Source organism: Prinia subflava, chromosome 9, assembly GCF_021018805.1.
Source record: "Prinia subflava isolate CZ2003 ecotype Zambia chromosome 9, Cam_Psub_1.2, whole genome shotgun sequence".
Classification (NCBI taxonomy): domain Eukaryota; kingdom Metazoa; phylum Chordata; class Aves; order Passeriformes; family Cisticolidae; genus Prinia; species Prinia subflava.
In genome coordinates, this window is record NC_086255.1 from 34,755,863 (window position 1) to 34,776,335 (window position 20,473).

At 43.3% G+C, this 20,473-nt stretch overlaps 1 protein-coding gene across 2 annotated transcripts in view; it reads left to right on the forward strand.

The window, feature by feature from the left end:
- The window catches only part of CTNNA3 (catenin alpha 3), a 419,849-nt gene that overhangs the window by 327,654 nt on the left and 71,722 nt on the right, over window positions 1-20,473 (forward strand). For both annotated transcript variants that reach the window (XM_063406388.1, XM_063406390.1), the window contains one exon: window positions 7,260-7,411. In XM_063406388.1, coding sequence (XP_063262458.1) covers window positions 7,260-7,411 — 152 coding nt within the window. The remainder of the gene's footprint in view (window positions 1-7,259; window positions 7,412-20,473) is intronic.

Genomic DNA, 20,473 nt, shown 5'->3' on the forward strand with positions numbered 1-20,473 from the left:
CTGTGTTCTAATAACGAAAGCTTACATGGTGGGCTTCAGCAATTAGAACCTAATTTCAAATCCAACGATGCCACTGACTCCTCTGATTGTCATGCAGCTCCTGGGTTCCCATTCCTCCTGGCTGGTCCCAGTGTTTGTGATCCCTCTGAACAGGGTCCCACTGCTCTGAGGGGCTGCAGCAAAGGCAGAAGCACACACAGAGTTAGATTGTCACGAGTCACTGCTTTCTGAATCATTCTGAGGCTAGCTCTGAGTATTAAATTTAGAGACAGTATTTTTCTGGCGCCATTCAGAAAAATATCTTTTCTGCAGTTGACAGCATTTATTGGTATTTCTCTGTAATTAAGTATTTGAGGATTTTGGCTACCAAGCTGTATTTTTCTTGTGCTTACTTTTTAAATGTCAGCACTCTTTCATGAAAAAAATAATTCTTCTTGATTAAATTATTTCAGTTATTCCAAGTTACTGTTGTAGTAGACATAGAACTAAAATGGAGTGACCCTTTTCCCAAATACATTCTGTCCAAGGACATTTTGTCTTCTGTTTTTTTTTGTTTGCTAGCATATGTCAAAAACATGGTATCTGACTCTGCCTACAAAGCTGTATTAATTTTCTGATGTTTCCCAGTGGGATATATATTTTTTTCTGTCTTTGGGCCAAAAAAAGCTTGGAATCTTGTGCAGTTTTATTCTTTGTGGCTAATTCAGTTATTTTAAGGTTTTCTAGGTTGATGCTGCACCCACTGGGAACCAGATTTCTAAAAAGTCAATATTTCCAGTAATCTACCAAAATAGCTGGCTGCATTTCAAAATTAAATGTTTGAATTATTGTCTGCTGTTAATGTTTTAAACACCAATTCATTGTCAGCATAGTTATATTTGGGAAAATATGGCTCAGTCACATGTTCTGAGCTTCTGAAAGCACACTGGTGTCTCCTGAAATGAAGTTACTGTAGTACATAAAAGCAGCCAGTTCCAAGCACTCCCAAGTTCAGCACCACTGAAGGACTGGGGACCATGAACAAGTTGGTGTGTTGGTAATTGCTGTGCTCAGTTGTTCCTTCCCACCTTTCTCCCTCACAGGGTGACTGTAAGGTTTTTGTGAGCTAACCCCATTCTCTGCCTTAGGTGGTTTATAGCACAATGCCTCCACAACACAACCAAACAAGGTTCACAGAGAGGGGTTTGGGATGGCTGTCATTTTATTTTTATTAAACTCTCAGGACTTCTCTTTTCCACTTAAATTACTAAAAAGCTCTGCTTTCTGTTCAGATAGTCTCTCTTATGTAGAATGAAGTCACTCCCCTAGGACCTCCGTTTCCTCTTAATTTCCTTTTTATTTTCTGTGTCGTGCTCAGTCCATTTGGAAAATCCCGGTTTGGGAGTATTTGGTCAGCAGCCTGATTCGTTAATTGCAATTTCGTAGAAATTGCCTGATTCGTTAATTGCCTCCTTGCTCTTGCTGCCTGAGCTTTGGCTGTGTTTGGGTTTTTTTAGGTACAGACTTCGGGTATTTCCTAGCCTTAGCGTCTGTGTGTCTGTGTGCATTCCATGTAGTGCAGGTGCCTCTCAGTGAAACCCAGGGACTGCACTCGAAGGAAGGAAGGAAGGAAGGAAGCCCACAGTTCTGGTCTGTGAGCTGAATTGAGGAGTTGTGCTTGTCCCCACGGCTCGTGGATGCCCTGCTGTAGCGTGGGACTGATGAGACAAGACAGGCCCACATGGTCCACACTGTCTGCTGAGGAACGAGAAATGAATTCTGAAATTCCTCTCATCTGTCCTAGGGGCAGATGTTGTTCTCAGCTGGGATCTCATGGTCAGTATGTCCTTGAGCATGGCAGCAAAACGTGTTAGGTAGAGGCCTTCAAGAAAAGGAGTATTATGTAAATGATACAAATTGTCTTTCTGCTCTTCCGGATGCTGTGACTTGTCTCTAATGAGTTCCTTACACAGGGAAACTCATCTACTCCCTCAAAACCAAGCCCACAGAGAGGCCCTTTGAAGATCCCTGTGAGGGATTCCACCGAAGCCTTGAGCTGTGATGTTCAGATGCAAGGCACTGCTTTCATTCCCAGGTGCAGCATTCCCTGGGCTTTCCAGGCTGTGGAGAGGGCAAAGTCCAGGAATTCCAGAGTCCCAAGCAATCAATCCCCTGTGCCTGTAGGTTTTGGAGGACAGGGACTGGTGTGTACATCTAAACTGTCCTGGTGCACAGCAAAATAACTATGTGTTCCAGATAGGAAGCTGAATCACTGTCATGGGTGTGTTTAGGGGAGGAATAAATTAGGGCTGTTTCAAAATGAAAAGTGGCAATTTACTGGATTGTCACTCAATAATTACACACACTGCCAATAATTAAGTCTCACTCGCTATCAGTATTTTCTCATATTCGGGACAGTTAACTCCTAAAATGTTACCCTTGTTAGCTGTGAAGATCTAGCACCACAAAACTGTCACGTTCAGTGTAGTTTATGGATAAATGTCTGTAAACATACGCATACAAAAATATTCATGATGTCCATTTGCTTACAGCTAGGTAATTCTCTGTATACTTATATATTTATTATGTCTAAATGCTCAGCTGTGTGCTTGTGAGTCTGCCAGCTCTGCAAGCTGCAAAATGCCTCTGCACAGCTGCACTTGGCACAGGTCTGAGGCAGAGAGGCAGATACTGATTACAGCTTGCCTTCATTAGGAGACTTCATATGTGCATCAGCCTCTGCCTGGGCTACTTCACTGTGTCTTGCACGGTCATTATGCAGAAACTTTAGCTTGAAATACTGAATGCCATTAGGATAACTTACAGCTCTTTATTTATGCTCTATAGTCAAGGAGGGGACTGGGTGCAGTGAGGGATTCCGAGATTGTACCTCTCATATACTGGCCTAGGATTGATACTGCCAGAGGAATGGGAGCTGTTTCAGCTTAACTTGTGGCAAGTTCCACAAATAGTTAATCTCCTTTGCTGCATAAAGCCTATATGCTTGTTAACAAATAAGGTGATTGAATATGAATGCTAATATAAGGGGTATATCAAATATATATAGTCATAAAGCTCTTCTGCTTCTCTCATATATACATATATATATGTAAGTGTATCTCTTGGAAAGCCATTGGCTACAGTACCATAATCAAAAGTTACCAATTTGATGTTGTATCACAGAAATAGGGGCTTGAATTAAGGGTGTGTACCACAGTGCAATGAGCTTCAGAAGCAGCTTGATCTTCGTATTAGGATTGCATTATGTGTATTTTTAACAGTCACAAGTTGAAGTTTCAAAACCTGTTTGTGTTACTCAGCTCAGCCTTTTGCAGTGAGTGCACAGTACTCGTTTTTGCAGTAATTCTGTTATTATTTTAATGTATTTTGGAACACCTCTGATGAAGCTATCTCCATCAGTCACTGAAACAGTCTGTTCCATTCTGAATGTTGGGTGCTGTGACTCAGGCTGCTGCAGCAGATCCCTTTGATTTCACGTGGTGTCCCTTAGCCAGCACAGTCGCCTCAGCTTAGATGGATTTTATTTTTTAATTCTTTGTATTCATTCTGGATTGAAGTGACACTAAGAGTAGACATAATACTTAGCAGTAAAATTGGCTTACTGGAATGGGCAATGTTCTTACCATCTGAAATTCTTAGATACCCTTCCAGAAGAAGTTTACAAATGCTTATGTTTTAATCACAAGAAGTGCAAACTATTATTTGATCTCAAAGAGTGTAATTAAATAAGAAGTACTGAATAAAGGCAGTATGGCTATTTATGATATTTCTAACATTTTCTAGTATTACCTTGCATTTAAGAGATGGCTGTGTTTTTAATTTTTATGACCCTACTTTTGTTCACTTCCACGGAATTCTTGCAACTGGAAAACTGCTGAAATCTCTGGAAGCAACCTGTATATATACTCATCACCCTGACTTTCATGCTGGGGGATCAGGTTATGGGGGAATAATGAAATACTCGAGGTACACACCTCTTGTGTCAAGTCACTTCTGCTGCTGCCACCACCTGTGCCTTGGTTAGGTCTAGGTTGCACACACCCCTTTTAACTTGCCTGCCTGCACATCTGCTTTGTTTCAGTGCTCTGCTATCATGCTACTTTCATATGAAGCACATCCAGTAGCTTTCTAGGCCTTACTTGGCAATGTTTCTGTCTTCAGGTGGGTTTTTGGAACTTTCCTCCCTTTTAGAGTCCTAATTCATGACTAGTAACTTACCCTGATTTTCTTGTCTTCAGGAGGAAAACCATTTTTTCACTCCAAGGTGTCCAAATTTTTTTTTTAATTATCTCTTTTTAATGACTCTTGTTCAGGCTCAGAAGATGTCTGCAGGTGGCTGAATGCCCAGGAGAGCTGTCTCTTGTGTTGAAAGGCCTCTGGAGTTAAGCTGAAGCTGTGGCAGGGTTGCAGGGTGTGTAGCTGGGCTCTGAAGCTGTGACAGAGAGCTTCAGTCACTGCCTGTGCTCTCACTGCCGTTTCAAAGCTGCCTTTGAAGGAGCAGGTCTTCAGTCTTCATCCTAGTGGGAGCTCTCCAGCCTTTTTCCCACTCTGCTGGCACCACTGGGTATTTTTGGGAGGAAACTTCCAAAGGGGTCCCTCTAGAAAGAAAATTCAAGCAGCCCCTCCCCAAACTGGTCTGGGAAAGATTTCCATGAAGAAAAATGGGAACACAACTGTTTATTCAACAAGCAAAGTGTTCACAAGCATAAAATGAGTACATTAAACAGTGAAACTTCTCAGTGACAGCTATTAAACTACAGACTGGGTTCATTCATTAGTTGGTTTTGACTGAAGATGGCAAAATCAAGCAAAAATATTAGAGGACTAAGGAGACATGCGTACAAGGAAATATGAATAGCAGTATATAAAAAACCAGAGGAATTAGGGAACAGTTGATGAATTTTAAAACAAATTAGGTTAATTTCAAGAATGTGTTTTTGGTAGTGTGACTTAGAACACTGTGCTTATGAACATATTGGTATTTTCCAAGCATCCTCCTTTCTGCACCTTGTCCCTCAGGGAAAGCAGAAGTACAGATGCTTATATTGAAATCTGCTTTTAATTTTTATTGCAGGAGAAACAGAACTTAAAGAAAACAGAAATAAAATGTACAAATAAACAAATCCCCAGAAAAATTTAGTACTTCTCAGTTGCCTAACACTTGATATTTTTAATTTTACTTGTTTAATTTTTATTTTGAAAGACTGAAAAAATGGATCATTTCCACTTGTTTTCAGTTGCATTCACTTCTCCACTATATTTAGGCTGCCTAGAAAAATTAAGCCAAGTACAGGAAAGATACACGTTATTGGTGTAATTCAAGTCTGCTTAATGTAGTATTTCAGAGGGTTGCCTGACCCTTTGAGGTCTATGAAGTATTTTGGATGTCAGTTACCCATGGGTAAGAGCTCATACGTGCACCAAAATGCTCTTTTTTTTTTTTTCTTTTTTTTTTTTTTTTTTTTTTTTTTCTTTTTTTTTTAGTCATTGGTTGAGAGCTCAAAACTGAAATAAGTCCCAGTAGTCTTGGATTTGAGGGAGTTATCCTATCACTTCTAGGGGAAATGACCAGGAAATAGCGCCTGTTTGACAGCCCAAGTGTATTTTTACTCTTCCTTAGCAGGTTAGTGTGTGCATATTTTGGAATGACCATGTAGTCTCGTGTTTTAATTGTCTGTGTAAAAGTGCTGTGGCTGCAAAGCCCCGTCCGAAATGCTGCCAGAGGAAGGCCCTGAGGTGGTGGTTGTGTACCCAAGGGCAGCCTGTGTTCCTCCACTTGGAATTACTTTGATAGTCTAGGGGCCAAAATCTTTGTTGAACTGGATGAAAAGATGTTACGAAATGATGAAAAGTTCTCACTCTGTGGTAGTTCGTTGAATTTTTTTTTTAAACAGTAAATAGGCACGTGTTCTCCTTAATGATTTTATTTGGTTGTAAATGAAAAATGTACTTTGTCTTTTTTTGTATTGCACTGTGCTTTTTGAAGGTGAGACAATTCCAGTGATAATCTGAAGAGGGTAGCACTGATTTTAAATACCCTGTTTTTCAAATTATGTGGCAGCTGCTTGTTGGCTCAAAGGCTGTGAAGTTACTGTAATTTGAGAATGATTTCAGTGTCTCCAAGGGTTACATGGGTCTCCTCATTAAAGTAAGGGGGGAAAGCATTATTGGGGCACCTTTCCTACTATGTAAAGTGTTAAGTTGGCAGGTTTTCTAATTCAGAAATCCGTTTGTCTTCAGCTGAAGCCTTGTCTGCCTACAAATTTATTATATACTTCAAAATTTGCCTGGAATGTTCCACATTTATTGTATTAGTAGCATTGCTTTCGTGTGTTAAGAATTTGTGCATTGCACAGTGTGGAATTGTGGAATGCAGGGTGGAACACAAACAGTATTAGTGTTTGAAACCAACAGACTGCCAGAGAGCTTTAGTACCACGAGGTTTGCTGTTCATATCGAATATTACACAGGTTGAGTTTTATCCTTTTGCGTTGGTTTCTTCTGTGTCTTTGGACTCCACGTGACCAGAAATGAGTTTGATCTGGGCTTGTTTGAGGTCTTTCTGTGTGTGATGGATTTTCCATCTGCATTCCCTGCGTATTCTGTACTGGTTCCCTGCAGGTTGATGGGAAGGGTCAAGGGGACATACAGTGCTACCAGGTTACTATACAGAGTAAGGCTCTGGAGCATCAGGGGAAAATGCTCAGGCTGTTCTGGGCAAAGCACAGGTTAATACCAAACTGACTCAAAATGCACAGTTTGTTTGATTCAGTCAAACAAGATATATTGCCCTGGTAAATTCAGGTTGCTGTTGTGGGACTTCCTCAGGTGAAGAATAAGCATCAATCTTCTGCTGGTTACATATCCATTCAGACTGGAAGCAGATTCTGACACAGTGGAAGTCTGTTCAGCCGTGATTCCAACTTTAAGGCAGCTTATTCATCCTGATTCTTTCAGTAAAATTGCTACTGAAATCATGAACAGATTTTTACAACTGCTTCCCCATTCTTCTTTTAAAACTTCTTTCTTCTTTGTAGTACTCTGCAACCACCCACAGCCTATGTGCTCACCATGGGCATTTTTATAAATGATAAAAACTACAAATGCGTTCTCTATTAAAAGTAATTGCACTATTACTGTAATACTTTTTAGAAAATGAAGTTTTTTATCAGTCAGGTGTTTTGCCAAAAAGAAAAAATACTATGTGTTCTATCCTTTCTATGCTCACTAAATTTTGGTTTGTTGTTTTTTTTTCATAGTGATTCCTGAGTTTATTAGTCAAGTAAATATTGCATTGGAGAGCTTAAGCAAGAACACAGTGCATCTGTTTGATGACAACCAGTTTGTGGACATTTCCAAGAAGGTATACGATACGATTCATAGCATCAGGTGCTCGGTCATGATGATACGGGTAAGTTTGTGATTTGTTCTTTCTGTACTCATATCTGAAATGGGTCAGGATGTCAGGCATTTTCGACAGCATTCAGAACTGTGTGTGTCGTAAATGCCCCCAGGCTCATAGCCAGGTTGAACTAACCTGGAAATTTGGGATAGAGTGAAACGTGTAATTCTAATTCCAGAATTGCATTGAGTACCATATCAGAATGTTGCAAAAAATGTCTTTACTTCTTTAAAAATAGTAGTTATGTTTGGTTGGTAAAGATCTTTGTTCATTTCATTAATGACTAATGTGCAGCTACAAACCCAAATCTGCTTGCAGTTCTTCAGCTTTGACCTGTGGAATGTGGGAGAGAGAGTATTTCCACATGATTCTGATAATCCCATGTCAAGTCATTACAGCCTTACACCAGAACACTTAACCTGATTTCTTTCAGTATTAAACAATTATGATCACTGTGCTTACCCTTGCATTCTTCCTGAAGTTCAGAAATTGAATCAGAACAGCTTATTTTTAAAGTTCAAACCAGAATTTTGTCAGATGCAGAATTTCCCCCAAATATCTTCAGAAAAAATGGTAAATAACTGAGCTGCAATATCTGTATGTTCAGCAATTTTGTTTTAAAATAGATTGAACATCAATAATAATATAGATTTTTCAAAGGAAGTTTGTGTTCTGCATTGACTTTCCAGTTGACAACATGGTAAGAAACAGATTCCTGTCCTTATGAGTGCAAACCCAGTCCAGCCCAGCCCGATCTTCAGGTGCTGGGAGGTGGGTCTGCCCCTCTGCCCCATTTTGGTGAGACCCCACCTGCAGAGCTGCCTGCAGCTCTGGGGTCCAGCTCAGGAGGGACAGGGAGCGTTGGAGTGGGTGCAGAGGAGGCACAGAGGTGATCAGAGGGACGGAGCCCCTGTCCTACGGGGAATGGCTGAGCCAGCTGGGGCTGTTCAGGCTGGAGAAGCCTCTGTGGAGGCCGTACTGCAGCCCTCGGGTACCTACAGGGGCTTGCAAAGAGGAGAACAGACCTTTCAGTAGAGCCTCTTGTGGTAGGGCAAGGGGTAATGCTTTTAAACTGAATGAGGAGAGATTTAGCTACATAAAAGGAGGACATTTATTACAGTGTGAGTGGTGGAACTGGCACAGCTTGCCCAGAGAGGTGTTAGAGGCCCCATCCCTGGAAGCACTCAAGGCCGGGCTGCAGGGGGCTCTGAGCAAACTGATCTGCTCATGGCAGGGAGTTGGACTGGGAGGCCTTTAAAGGTCCCTTCCAACCAAAACCATTCTAATGTGAAACATACTAGTCTTAACATACTGTAGTGTGTGAGTTAAAGTAGGAATTCAAATGTGGAAAATGATTAAAATGTCTCATGCTTCTTACAGCTGTCAATTTGGAAGCTGCTTGTATACTGAAAAAAGACCCTGAAACGTCCAACATGTATCCCCATAGCAGTAAGGGTTTGTGAACTGGATGTAGTCCAAAACAAACAAACCAGATTGTGGCTGATGCTCTGTGAGGTCTTCAAACAGTTCCTGTGTCAGTGAATGCAGGCAAAGAAGTTTTCCTTAGGATATCTAATTTTTTTCTAGATGAGCTTCATTTTAATGCTTGTGTTGCTCATCCATCCCTTCCCTTGGGACTCAGGGGCTCTTGGGTCTTTCAAGGTTACAAAGTTGTTTCTGTTTCTCAGTGAGATCTGAGTCTTCTGTATGTCCAGTTCTCTTAGGCTTGAATTCTATGATATGACTGAGAATTTCTTTCTGGAGTTTTGCATTTTTGGGGAATTGGGAAATGCACTGAGGGGTGTAACATGGCTTCAGTCGGTTTGTGTGAAGAGGCAGAGGCAGCTCTGCAGGAAGCTGTGTTTTCTGAGAGTCCTCTGTGGTGGGTGTATGGATTTGGACAGTCGCTCAGAGAGGTGTTACGAGGGGAAAATGCTCGGGTGTGAAGAGACTGCAATGGGTGCGAGCCCCGGGCAGTGCCCGGCGTGCTGGGCACCCATCACAGCGGGGGTCACTGCACACACCTGAGTGCCAGCAGGAGTGGAACGGTTCTGGCAGGAATAGAACTCTTCTTCCTGCTCTTTGCACGTCCTGGCGAGAGCTCAGGAGAGTTTAAAAAACTGTTAGAAAGAATGTGAGCTTTCTGCTGAATGAATACCACTGTTCAGCCACGCCGTGGGAAGGTCTCCTTGAGGCTGGGTGAAGTGTTAGTCAGCTACTCCAGCCTCCCTTGGAGGTGGTGACTGCCAGCACAGAGTGCTGAGGAAACCCTGGCACTCACCTTCTGACTCAGCATGTATCTGCATTCCGAGGTGGATACATTCCAGACAGTGCCGGCTTCCTGGAAGAAGCGTTAGTAAATCTGATGGGTACTCAGACCTACAGTGTTAGCGTGGCAGCCAGGGTGAGGAAATGAAACGTTCTGTGGCCAGCGTGCTGATAGTGCCAGAGAACGGTGCCTCACTGATTACAGGGCATTGATTGCAAGGCTGAATCAGGGTGAGAACTCCTGATCAAAAAATAATGGAGAAATGTAAATGAACAAGGCCACTCGTTCACAGGGGGCAATTTTTCAACATGGCACGAAAGCAGAAACTCTCCAGATCAGTTTCTCAGAAAGCATTTCACACATGTAATTACACAGAGAAAATATTTTTAAAAATTGAGTTCCTAACTCTAAAATGTTGCCCAGTACTATTGTTAATGCAAATTATCATCAATGTATTTCAATGTCCAAGCTTAACCAGAGATAAATAAAACATTCCATGCGGTCCAGCAAGATATAATGTAACCCTTGAGAGCAGCTACCTGGTGGCAGGTGTGTTGTGCTGCTGAGGTGTCATAGAAATGCCTCTGGAGCATCAGGATGCTGCACCACCTCTGATGGTTTCATTGTTCACGTGCAAGCACTGCTTGATGTAGTGCAGCTGATTTGAAATAACTAGATAGTTGATCCAGGGTGTATCCACGTATTTCTCACTCATTTTTTGACTCTAAGCATCCCATTTTTATTTTGTTTTAGAGATTTCGTGGGCTTGATCTGGCATGGGAGCATTTGTGCATTATCTAGATAACATTTTAATCAAGATATTGATGTTACAGAAATAGGTTAGATTAGATTAGATTAGATAGTATAATTAAAGGCAATTCTGCCGTGTGAAATACGTAGAAAAGTCAAAGGAAGCAGGTTGGTGGTTTTTGAGGCAATACATATTAAATGCTGCTGAATGTTAGGATTAGTGGTTGAACTTTTTAAAAACTTCTGTATGAAGGTGTTTTTAGTTTTTAGAAAAATAGGAGACAGCTGGAGTGAAGCAACAGCTAGCAATACCCCATTAGAGTATAAACTCAGTGCAAAGGAATGACTTCAAAAGAATAGTAACTGCTGGTAGCTGGAGCACTAATAGTCATCTTAATAGTTACACCAGAACAGTGGAAACAAAGTCACCCAATCAAAAGTTTCACAGAATTCTTTGCTCTTTTTGGAGGATAAACAGGTGAGCCGCTGTCCAGGTTTTACAGAGATAATGAGGGCAAAAGCTTTGTATACTCTATGCAAAATGCTGTTCTTAGGGTCATGGAAGCAGTGAGTGAGGAAGCAGTGAGCAGTGAGTGTTCCCTAATTTAGTGAGAAGTGGAGAATGTGTGTTGAAATTGCTGTTCTTTGCACTTGAAAGCATTTATTGAAAATCCTTCCTGCTGAATGGATATTCTCTGTGCTGTTTCTTCAGGATTCTGGCATGGAGACTGTACGTTCCCTCAACAGTTTATGGTGTTAGGCTTTTTGAGTTTGTTTTGCACATTGTTCCTTGGTTTCCCTGTGGTATGATGTACGGGATATCCATCCCTCAGCCCCCATTGAAAACTGAACCAAAGCATTCGTTTTTCTTTTCTGTCTTACTAGATACTTCCATTTCAGCTAAATCCTCCCTGCATCTCCAATCAATTCCTAATATTCTTGTTTCTTTAGCTAATAGTCCTTTACTCTGTGTTTTAATTTCCTTTGGAAAGTCAAACTCAGTTTAGCTACATGTTTAAGAGTCTACTGCAGAAGTGCTTTTTCATATGTTTTGACTTTTTCAGAATGACCCACCCCTTGGGATGGGTTCCCTTTTATACTTCTTTTGTTGGTTGCAAATCTAGCATGGCTTTTCATTCTGTTATAAAAGAATGTAAGAATTCCTCCTTAACAGAACTTGTGAGTTCTTCAATACACTTGATTTCTCTCAGTAAGAGACATCACAGCAGAATTCATTATCTTACACCCAGCGGAGTTATGAGAATTTTTAGAACATGGACCTCTAGGACAGGAGGGTAGCAAGTGGTGCAAACCTTTCAGCCAGTTAATGAGTGTCTAGTTAAAATTCTACTGTGGCTTTTAGTAATAACAGAATTATCCGACACACGCAGGGTTTTCTGCCTGTTTTTACTTCTGTAGTCTGAGTGAGTTAGATCCTGTCCAATACAGGCAATGGCAGGCATGAGTTGAACCTCTGTTTAAAAGCAAAGAAAACAAAGCAAAGCAGGGAAACGTATGAGAAAGGCAGAGATTTGCTATAGTCCTATTGTTTGTTTTTGCAGGAGGGCCTTGAGATCTCATGGAACAGACAGACAAGGAACTGTTCATGCAGCTTTGTTAAACTTCATTGTTGTTGGTCTGAAATATAGGAGTGATAATAATCCATTACAAACTCATATTGAGAAGTTTGATCAAAACCTTTTTCTTCATCTTTTTCTGTCCTACACCAGCTGCACGAGTGGCAGAACCTTTGCAGCAGTAGTTAGCCACTTGGTCGTGCCCCTTCTCAGCACTTTCTGGTTTGTGACCTGGGTAGGTCGGGACCTTTCCTTCCTCAGCTCCGTGTCAGCTGCAGTCCTGTCACCCAAAGACTGGTATGTCTGGATGCACGTGACTGCAAAAGGATGTATTCATGGGATGTCTGCAGAAAAGGGTGCAGAGGGAATACCTGGTGTCTGGTAAGGTTGGTGAGACACCTCCTCCTTTTTCAGGTTTTTATCCTGAGTCACAGAACAGGAGAATCTTGGTTTGTGCTGTGGAACCTAGGTAAGAGGTGAGTTAAAGGTGTTTAGTGCCACGATAAACTGCACACCTGCAAGTAAAAGCTTCTGATACCTGCTTGTTCTTACCATATTACTTGGCTTTCAACATCTCAAGTCACCATCACCAACCTTGGAGTACAATTATGGGAAAACTTAAAGCACTGTCCCACACAGGTTATATTCCATGTCTTAATTCACTTACATATGTATTTCCTAAAAATGTCTATATTATTTACAGTATACCTGGGAATGTAAAAATACTTGTTATAATTTATATCACTATTAGCATCATAGAGTCAGTCATTATTATTATGATTCCACCTTGCAGATATCTTTTCAAAATGCTCTGTACTGAACAATTCTGGGACACAGCATACATTTCAATTTAACATGCAGACATTTTTAAAAATGCTGATCTCCATTTAGTACCAGGGGAATTTGTCTTCCCAAATAAATAAAGCAAATCCCTCTTTTCTGGTAAACAGCTATACATATCAATTTGCTTCTATTTCATGTTTATGTAGTATGTAACAAACTCTCAAAGGTCTCAGTTTCATTAGTTTAGAGCTTTTAATATCTTCAGCAAATCAGATGACTTCTGGTTCTCGGTGTAGTAGTGTTGCTGACTTTGTTGCTTTACAAAGCAAAAAGCTGCTCAGCAGTTTATCTGTAAATAATACCCAGGTTTTTTTTCCTTGGAAGTTGCATCCATTTGTCTTACGTGGGCAAGATGTTACCCTAAGAAATAGCTTTAGTTTGGAGTTGCCCCAGTTGCCATAACAAGCACCTGTTCTTAAAAGCTGAAGTGTTTCCACAAGGGAAAAAACCATATTAGTGAATAGAAATACAGATAGTTTATTGATTTTAAAAACAGGTAGTGTATTCACATATCAGGTGGAGGGGATGGAGACAGAAGAGGAAAAAAGCACATGCTTACCCTTCCCATGTTGGACACAGGAGTGGAAGCCAGAGCACAGATAAAATATTATTTTACTCAAGGATAGGTGTCCCCCCCTCCTCCTCCTTCTTCAGGTCCCCTTTGCTTAGACATTGAAGTAGAGCCCATCCGCAGGGTAGTTGGGAAATGGTGGATTTTTTTGTTGTTGTTAACAAAAGACAAGAGACATGACCTGCTTCTGCTTTTCTGCACTTTGAGATCAACAGGTTTCAACTATTTGGTTCTTTGTGTGTCTTTCTGACTGCTGCCCCATTCCCATGCTCCAGGCATTTGCTCAGGCTTTACAGGGAGATTCTTGATTTTAGGTTCTGGGTGCTTTTTTACATACAAAATGAAGAGTGACTAGAAAAATAAGCACCCCCTTTATCCTCCTGTGTGCAATTCCAAAATGGTCCTTTTGCATCCATGTGTTCTGTTATTTCTGTACAGAGAAATCATCCAGGGGTAGAGGAATGTCAAAAGCAGCTGCCCCCCTTGTGAGGAGCAGTATGCAGACTCCTGGGTTGTTTTATGTGTGTGCTGGAGGAGCACTCTCTCTAATTGCAGCTGCAACAACCTTGTGGGAAAGCACTTGGTGTTGTCAGGCCAGTGTTGCCTACAGGTCTGATGGGAAGATCTCTCCAAAGCAGCAGCTCACATGCAGCACCCTGGTGCCTCTGCAGACAGGTAAATGCAGGTGCGTGTTTAAAGCAGTACCAGAACAGGTAAATGGAGCTGGGTGTTTAAAGCAGTACTAGAACAGGTAAATGGAGCTGGGTGTTTAAAGCAGTACTAGAACAGGTAAATGGAGCTGGGTGTTTAAAGCAGTACCAGAACAGGTAAATGCAGGTGGATGTTTAAAGCAGTACCAGGAGCTCTCCACTTGGGTAGTGCCATGTTCAAACCTGTGGTTTCTCTGTGTTAACATGTGTTTGGTTTTTTTTCCCCATTGCTTTCAATTCGTTTAATACTACTTGGTTATTTTTCATTTTAAAATATTATGGTTAATGGAGCCTTCTTTTTAAGGCAGAAATACTGCAGTATCTTTTGAACCCCTTCTTACTTTTCACTACCACACATTTCACTTGTCTTTTCTCAATGAGGGGAAGGAGGAGAGAAGTGTGCACAGAGGCTCACAGAGGGAAAGGATCTCAGGAGATCAGCTGGTCCAACCTGCTGGTGAAAACAGAGGCCCTGTTATCCAGGGCCCCTGTCAAAACATGTCTGACTTCACTGCTTATTAATTTTATCTGTTAGAGTTAGAACAGTAATGGGGAATTGATGGGTCAAAGAAAGCACTAATGTGTGTTAAACTTACTTTCAAAGGGAAGCTGCTTGCTACACTGCATGTGCTGCTAGCCCATAATGCTTTTGCCATTGTTGGCTGTGTTTATGCCTCATTGTTTACACTCAGCACAGGAATGTATGACCTGCCTTTTCCAGCTAAAAGTGGAATTTTCTTTAGCCTGCCTTAGGTTTCCAGTTTAAGTGTCAGCTAATGGAAAGGATCTTGTGTTGTGTTTTGTTTAAGAAAAAAAAGAAAAAAGGGAAACCTTGATGTGTACACACAGACAAAAACAATAAATTGCTTAAGAAAGGCTGATACAGAGGTAGTGGTGGTGGTGTCAACTGCATACTGCATCCGTTGTAAAATCCATGTGCACTTATCCATCCTGGCAAATCTGTGTTCTCTTCTGCCCAAACCACCCAGCTGCAGGCAGCATACAGGGCTGTAAAATAAGAGCTCTTCAGCAGCAAATTGCTACACGGCTTCCCATGGAAATCTCCTAGTGCTGGGATTACTGGGTCACACACAGGAGTCAATATGCTTGTGGATGGCATAAACAGTTTTGACTTACATACTACTGTAAATGTCAGTCCTTCCCCGTGTAGGGATTAAATTATATTGCAGGTGTCACACATGATTATGCTTTTAATTGTTCACAAAATTACCCTTCTCTTTCAGAAAGACAGAACCTTTCAGAATTATTTGATAGCTCTGGTTTAGTGGCTCATTGGAAACTTGAACATATAACAGTATTTTTTTCTGGAACATTAAAATCTTTGCTGAGGGTTTTTTTCTTAGAGCAAGAAAAACTCATGTGGATTCCTTCCTTGCCATTTGGTGCTTACTGTCTAATATAAATTATATTCCCAGAGAAATGGAATGACTATTATGGTGTTAAGAAGGAAGGACTGAGTTACTGGAACCAAAACTGGGAAGCACAGTAAAAATGTTACAAATCATAGATACTCTATTAAAATGTGCCTCCTGCCACATGGCTCACTGGAGAAATGAGCAAGGCAAGCCCGGGGATGGAGCTGCAGCTCCAGCAGCACTGAGAGCTCAGGCTGTGGTTGTGGTGCTGCAGTCTGCCCCGCCAGTGCTGGTGCAGTTCTGCCACAGAGATCTTCATTGCTCAGGCTAGATCTGGCAGTGTTTCCCTTCACTGCTGATCACAGTGGTCTGTAAGCTCATGGCTCAGTTGAAATTTCTCAGCTGCCATTATCACTGTGGAACCTTCTATTGGGTAGAATGGATCCTTTTAGTGCAGTGCAGAAAAGCAGTGAGGTACATCACAAATGTGTTCAGAGTGTCACTGGACTTCAAAAACCAATGGTAATGATAGTGTTAGATTGTGATCTGAGTTCTGCTGGCACAAGAGTGGGGTGACAGTGCTGGGTCTGTATCGTTTCTGTTCTTGCCTGTTGGTGTAACAGTGTCACACCTGGACATGCTCTTGTCATGCATGTCCTTGCTGATAAAGCAGTGTGATCGTGGAAAAGCCTTGGGATTAAATGGTTCTTTATTGCTTCCCTGAGTTCCTTTGGTTTCTGTTTATTGAATTCCTTAGTATTCCATGGGTATATTTGAGTTGAGGTTCTGCTTTTAATGACAACTTCCTTCATTTTAGTTTGGGTTTTTTTTAATTAGCAGTGCTTGCCAACTTGAATCACACCAGGTTGTTTCCTTGAAAGTGTGCTCAGGGTTGCAGTGCAGTTGGTGAAGGGAGGTGGACATAAGGAGACATAGGGATAGCAGGGAAACTGACTCACAAAAAAAGAAACCTTGGAAAAAAGTTGTTTGGAGAATTGAAAAGAAAAATTAAAAATACCCTCCACTGAGCCTGACAAGTGGAAGGTGGTATTTGTGAGTCCTTTTTACCTGAAAAGATTCTGTAGAGGTTGACAAAACTGATGCTGCCTAATTTCCTGAGAAACACTGGAAAAATAGAGGCAGAGAAGTCCCTTCATTATATTATCAACAAAATCAGTGTATACAAGTACTGAAGGGAAGTGTGTTGCAGCAGGGGAGTGCTGTGCATATTCTAGCACATGGATTGGGTTGAAATTGCTGTTTTACTGCACCATTCCTCCAGTGTAGCCTAGCAAAAAGCAGCAGGGCCTCCAAAGTAATGGCTATACCAGGTACTTCAATTGTTAGGAAATTGGAGCAGTAATATTAATTTCAAATCAGGTTGTTACTGCAAGTGCCTTGTGATCCTTGTCTTCATGAAGTACTCTGCATAGAATTACAAAAATTAGAAGAAAACGTGATTATTTAGTAAGTGAACATAATTCTTTTGGAAAGTAGAAGCCTTCTTTTTGGCTGAACATGGTCCAGCATGAACTAGCACACGAGAAATTATCATATGGGCCAGTGTGAATTGCCTTTGGAATGTCCTGGAATCTGCCAAGTGTTAAATCCACCCACAGAAGGAGTCAGAATTGTATGTTAGGGTACAGCAGGACATGCCATGAGGGATAAAGAGCTGCTGGGAAGCATCCGGAGTGAGGCTGTGGCAGCCTGGGGATGCAGCTGTGTGTCCCTGAGAAAGGCTTTGTCACCTGCCCCTGCCTCAGGCAGCCCCTGCGGGCCGAGCGGCTGCGGCCCGGGCCACCCTCCCCTCCCTTCCCGCGGTCCGTGTGCCCTGTCCCAGCCCTCCCCTCCCTTCCCGCGGTCCGTGTGCCCTGTCCCAGCCCTCCCCTCCCTTCCCGCGGTCCCTGTCCCAGCCCTCCCCTCCCTTCCCGCGGTCCCTGTGCCCTGTCCCAGCCGTCCCCTCCCTTCCCGCGGTCCGTGTGCCCTGTCCCAGCCCTCTCCTCCCTTCCCGCGGTCCCTGTCCCAGCCCTCTCCTCCCTTCCCGCGGTCCCTGTCCCAGCCGTCCCCTCCCTTCCCGCGGTCCGTGTGCCCTGTCCCAGCCCTCTTCTCCCTTCCCGCGGTCCCTGTCCCAGCCCTCTTCTCCCTTCCCGCGGTCCGTGTGCCCTGTCCCAGCCCTCTCCTCCCCTCCCGCGGTCCCCGTGCCCTGTCCCAGCCCTCTTCTCCCTTCCCGCGGTCCGTGTGCCCTGTCCCAGCCCTCTTCTCCCTTCCCGCGGTCCCCGTGCCCTGTCCCAGCCCTCTTCTCCCTTCCCGCGGTCCCCGTGCCCTGTCCCAGCCCTCTCCTCCCTTCCCGCAGTCCGTGTCCCAGCCCTCTTCTCCCTTCCCGCGGTCCCTGTGCCCTGTCCCAGCCGTCCCCTCCCTTCCCGCGGTCCCCGTGCCCTGTCCCAGCCCTCCCCTCCCTTCCCGCGGTCCCCGTGCCCTGTCCCAGCCCTCTCCTCCCTTCCCGCGGTCCGTGTCCCAGCCCTCTTCTCCCTTCCCGCGGTCCCCGTGCCCTGGCAGCACCCTGCGGAGGATCCTCAGCGGTGCCCGGTGCTGCAGCTCGCTGCCTCCCTGGGCAGTCCTGCAGGGCAGGCACAGCTGTGGGCACAGCAGCCGGTGTCAGAGCTGCCTGTAGGACATCCGTGCTCCTTCCACCTGTGTGTGCTGTATGAATCACACCTCGGCCTGCCCTGACCCGTGTGTGGTTTGTGCCTGGAGGAGCTCAGATCGGCAGATGTCAGCTGTGTGTTGCTGATGTGTTCCCACAATGGGGGCTGGACCCTTCTGCCCTGGTGAGAAACCAGTCTGGCATCCCACCTGAGCAGGGCATGCCGTGCTTGGGAGCTTGGCTGTGTCAGATACACTCTGAAATGCTTGTCAGCTTGGGAAAGCTGCATTCCAAATGCATAAAGAAACAGGCATGAAACTTAATTAGCATTCAGCAAATGAAAAACAGACATGAATAGTTGTTTGCAGTTTTAGTGAGGGAACGCTAACCACAGCAAACAGAGGTAAAACCATCACAGGTAAAGCCACCGTAGTACCTGTTATGTGCTTGAGGGAATGCGAGGTCACACCGGTGCCCTGGATGTGTGGGAGCCCGGAGCTCGGTCTGGCTGCTCAGAGGGTGACCAGTAAAACATCTGCTTGTCACCTTGGTAAGTGGAGCCAGGAGCAGAACTTACCCAGGTTTTAGGCACAGTGACATCCGTGGAAATTGTGAATTAATTTACCAATGCTGGGGTGTGCAGTTAATCACTTACTGCTGAAATGCAGCCAGTCCCCAAGAGAGATGAAGCCTGAAATTGTGTCTGCCTAAAGTTAGGCTTTTCTTTCCACTTGGTGGTTCCATTCCATTAATACAGTCTTGTATCCTTGCATACACCTGCATCTTCCTTGCATCTTCCTTGCATCTTCCTTGCATCTTCCACCTTCCTCCATCTCGGTCTGGGCTGCTTGATTTGCTTGTGCAGTTTATAGGAAACTCACAGGTCAGAAAGCTGGTGACTCACTGTGGTTGTCCTTTAACTGCAGAAAGGGAGTTATTTTTTCCTGAATTAAAAGATCATCCAACATGATAGTGTTGCTGCTGTAGTGTTGGTCTGGTTTCCATGTTTGGGTTATTAAATTGTACCATGCATTTGTAGAACATACTGAATTTATAACTCACAGGACTGTTTTCTCCCTCTAAAATTCTCACATTTCTCACCTGGTAGAGTAAAACTGAGATGGAATTTTAGGTCGTGTTTAGTTCATCAGTAAAAAGCTTCTTTTTCTCCTGGTATTTCTCTTCCAGAAAGCTCAGCAGCAAGTATTACCTGCAGCCTGGCTCTTTAGAGATGGAATGGTTCAGTCCTGCTCAGCCTGTGGGATTGCCAGATAGCTCAGGGCTTTGGCAGGCAGCTTCTACCTGGCAGAGTTCGGGTTTAGGCTCTGATACATTTCCTCTCCTTTTTGTTTATTCTTGGGTTTGTTTATGAGCTCTGAGATTTATCTACTGCCGGGGGAAGAAAAAAAGGTTAAGCAGTATTAATTGCCAAAAAATACCATCCTCCACAAAGAGAAAGTAAGCGGAACCATTGAAATTCCTGTCAGGGGCCATGCAGTAACCCACACAAATAGCTTACCACCAAGATGAAGCACAGTGTTCTTTGGGGGCTCGTGCTGCTGCATCACAGGCACTGCTGTGCATTGTCCTGCCTCACACTGGGGTGTTTCTTTTATCTCTTCATTTCTTTTCCTTCCCCTCCTTTTTTCATTTCTTTTCTCTTTTCTCTCACCTTACAGTTTGTCTTATATGTTTATATGCAGATTCTCTTCTCATGCCTCTCACTAAGGTACTGTCAGAATTGTCCTTTGTGAAGCCTGAAAACCGGCCTCCCCACAGGGTGCCAGTCTCTTTGGAAAAGGGTAACCAATACATAAATTCTGATTTTTGTCTCACCTAAGGTACATGCAGCAATCAAAGATACTGAACTAACTCTATCAATGTTGTCTCCTGTACAGATCAAGATGAACTTCAAATAATCCCCTGTGTTCATTTGCCTGACCTATTTTTAGAACATCCACAGCTGGCAACTGGAGGGTCCCTTCAAGCAGTCAATCCCACTCCATTCCCCTTAGAAAGTTCTTCCCTGAATCCACTCCACACATCTCCTTATGGCATCTTAAAGCACTTCATGTCCATGCAGGATGGGTGATCTCCTCTGCTTGTTTCCTGTGCACCTGAAGTTTGGGGTTGTTTAGGTTTTTTCACGTCGTGCTGCCGCATATTGGATCCTGCTCTCCAGGGGTGTCCCCCTTTGGAAGTGCAGTGCCCAGCACTTGATGCAGCACTGCAGTGGAGGCTCAGCTCTCACTTGAAGGGAGGGTATATTTCAGATTTGCTGTCTTTGTGCCTGCAGACACTTAGAACAGTGTGGTTGTCTTTGTTTTC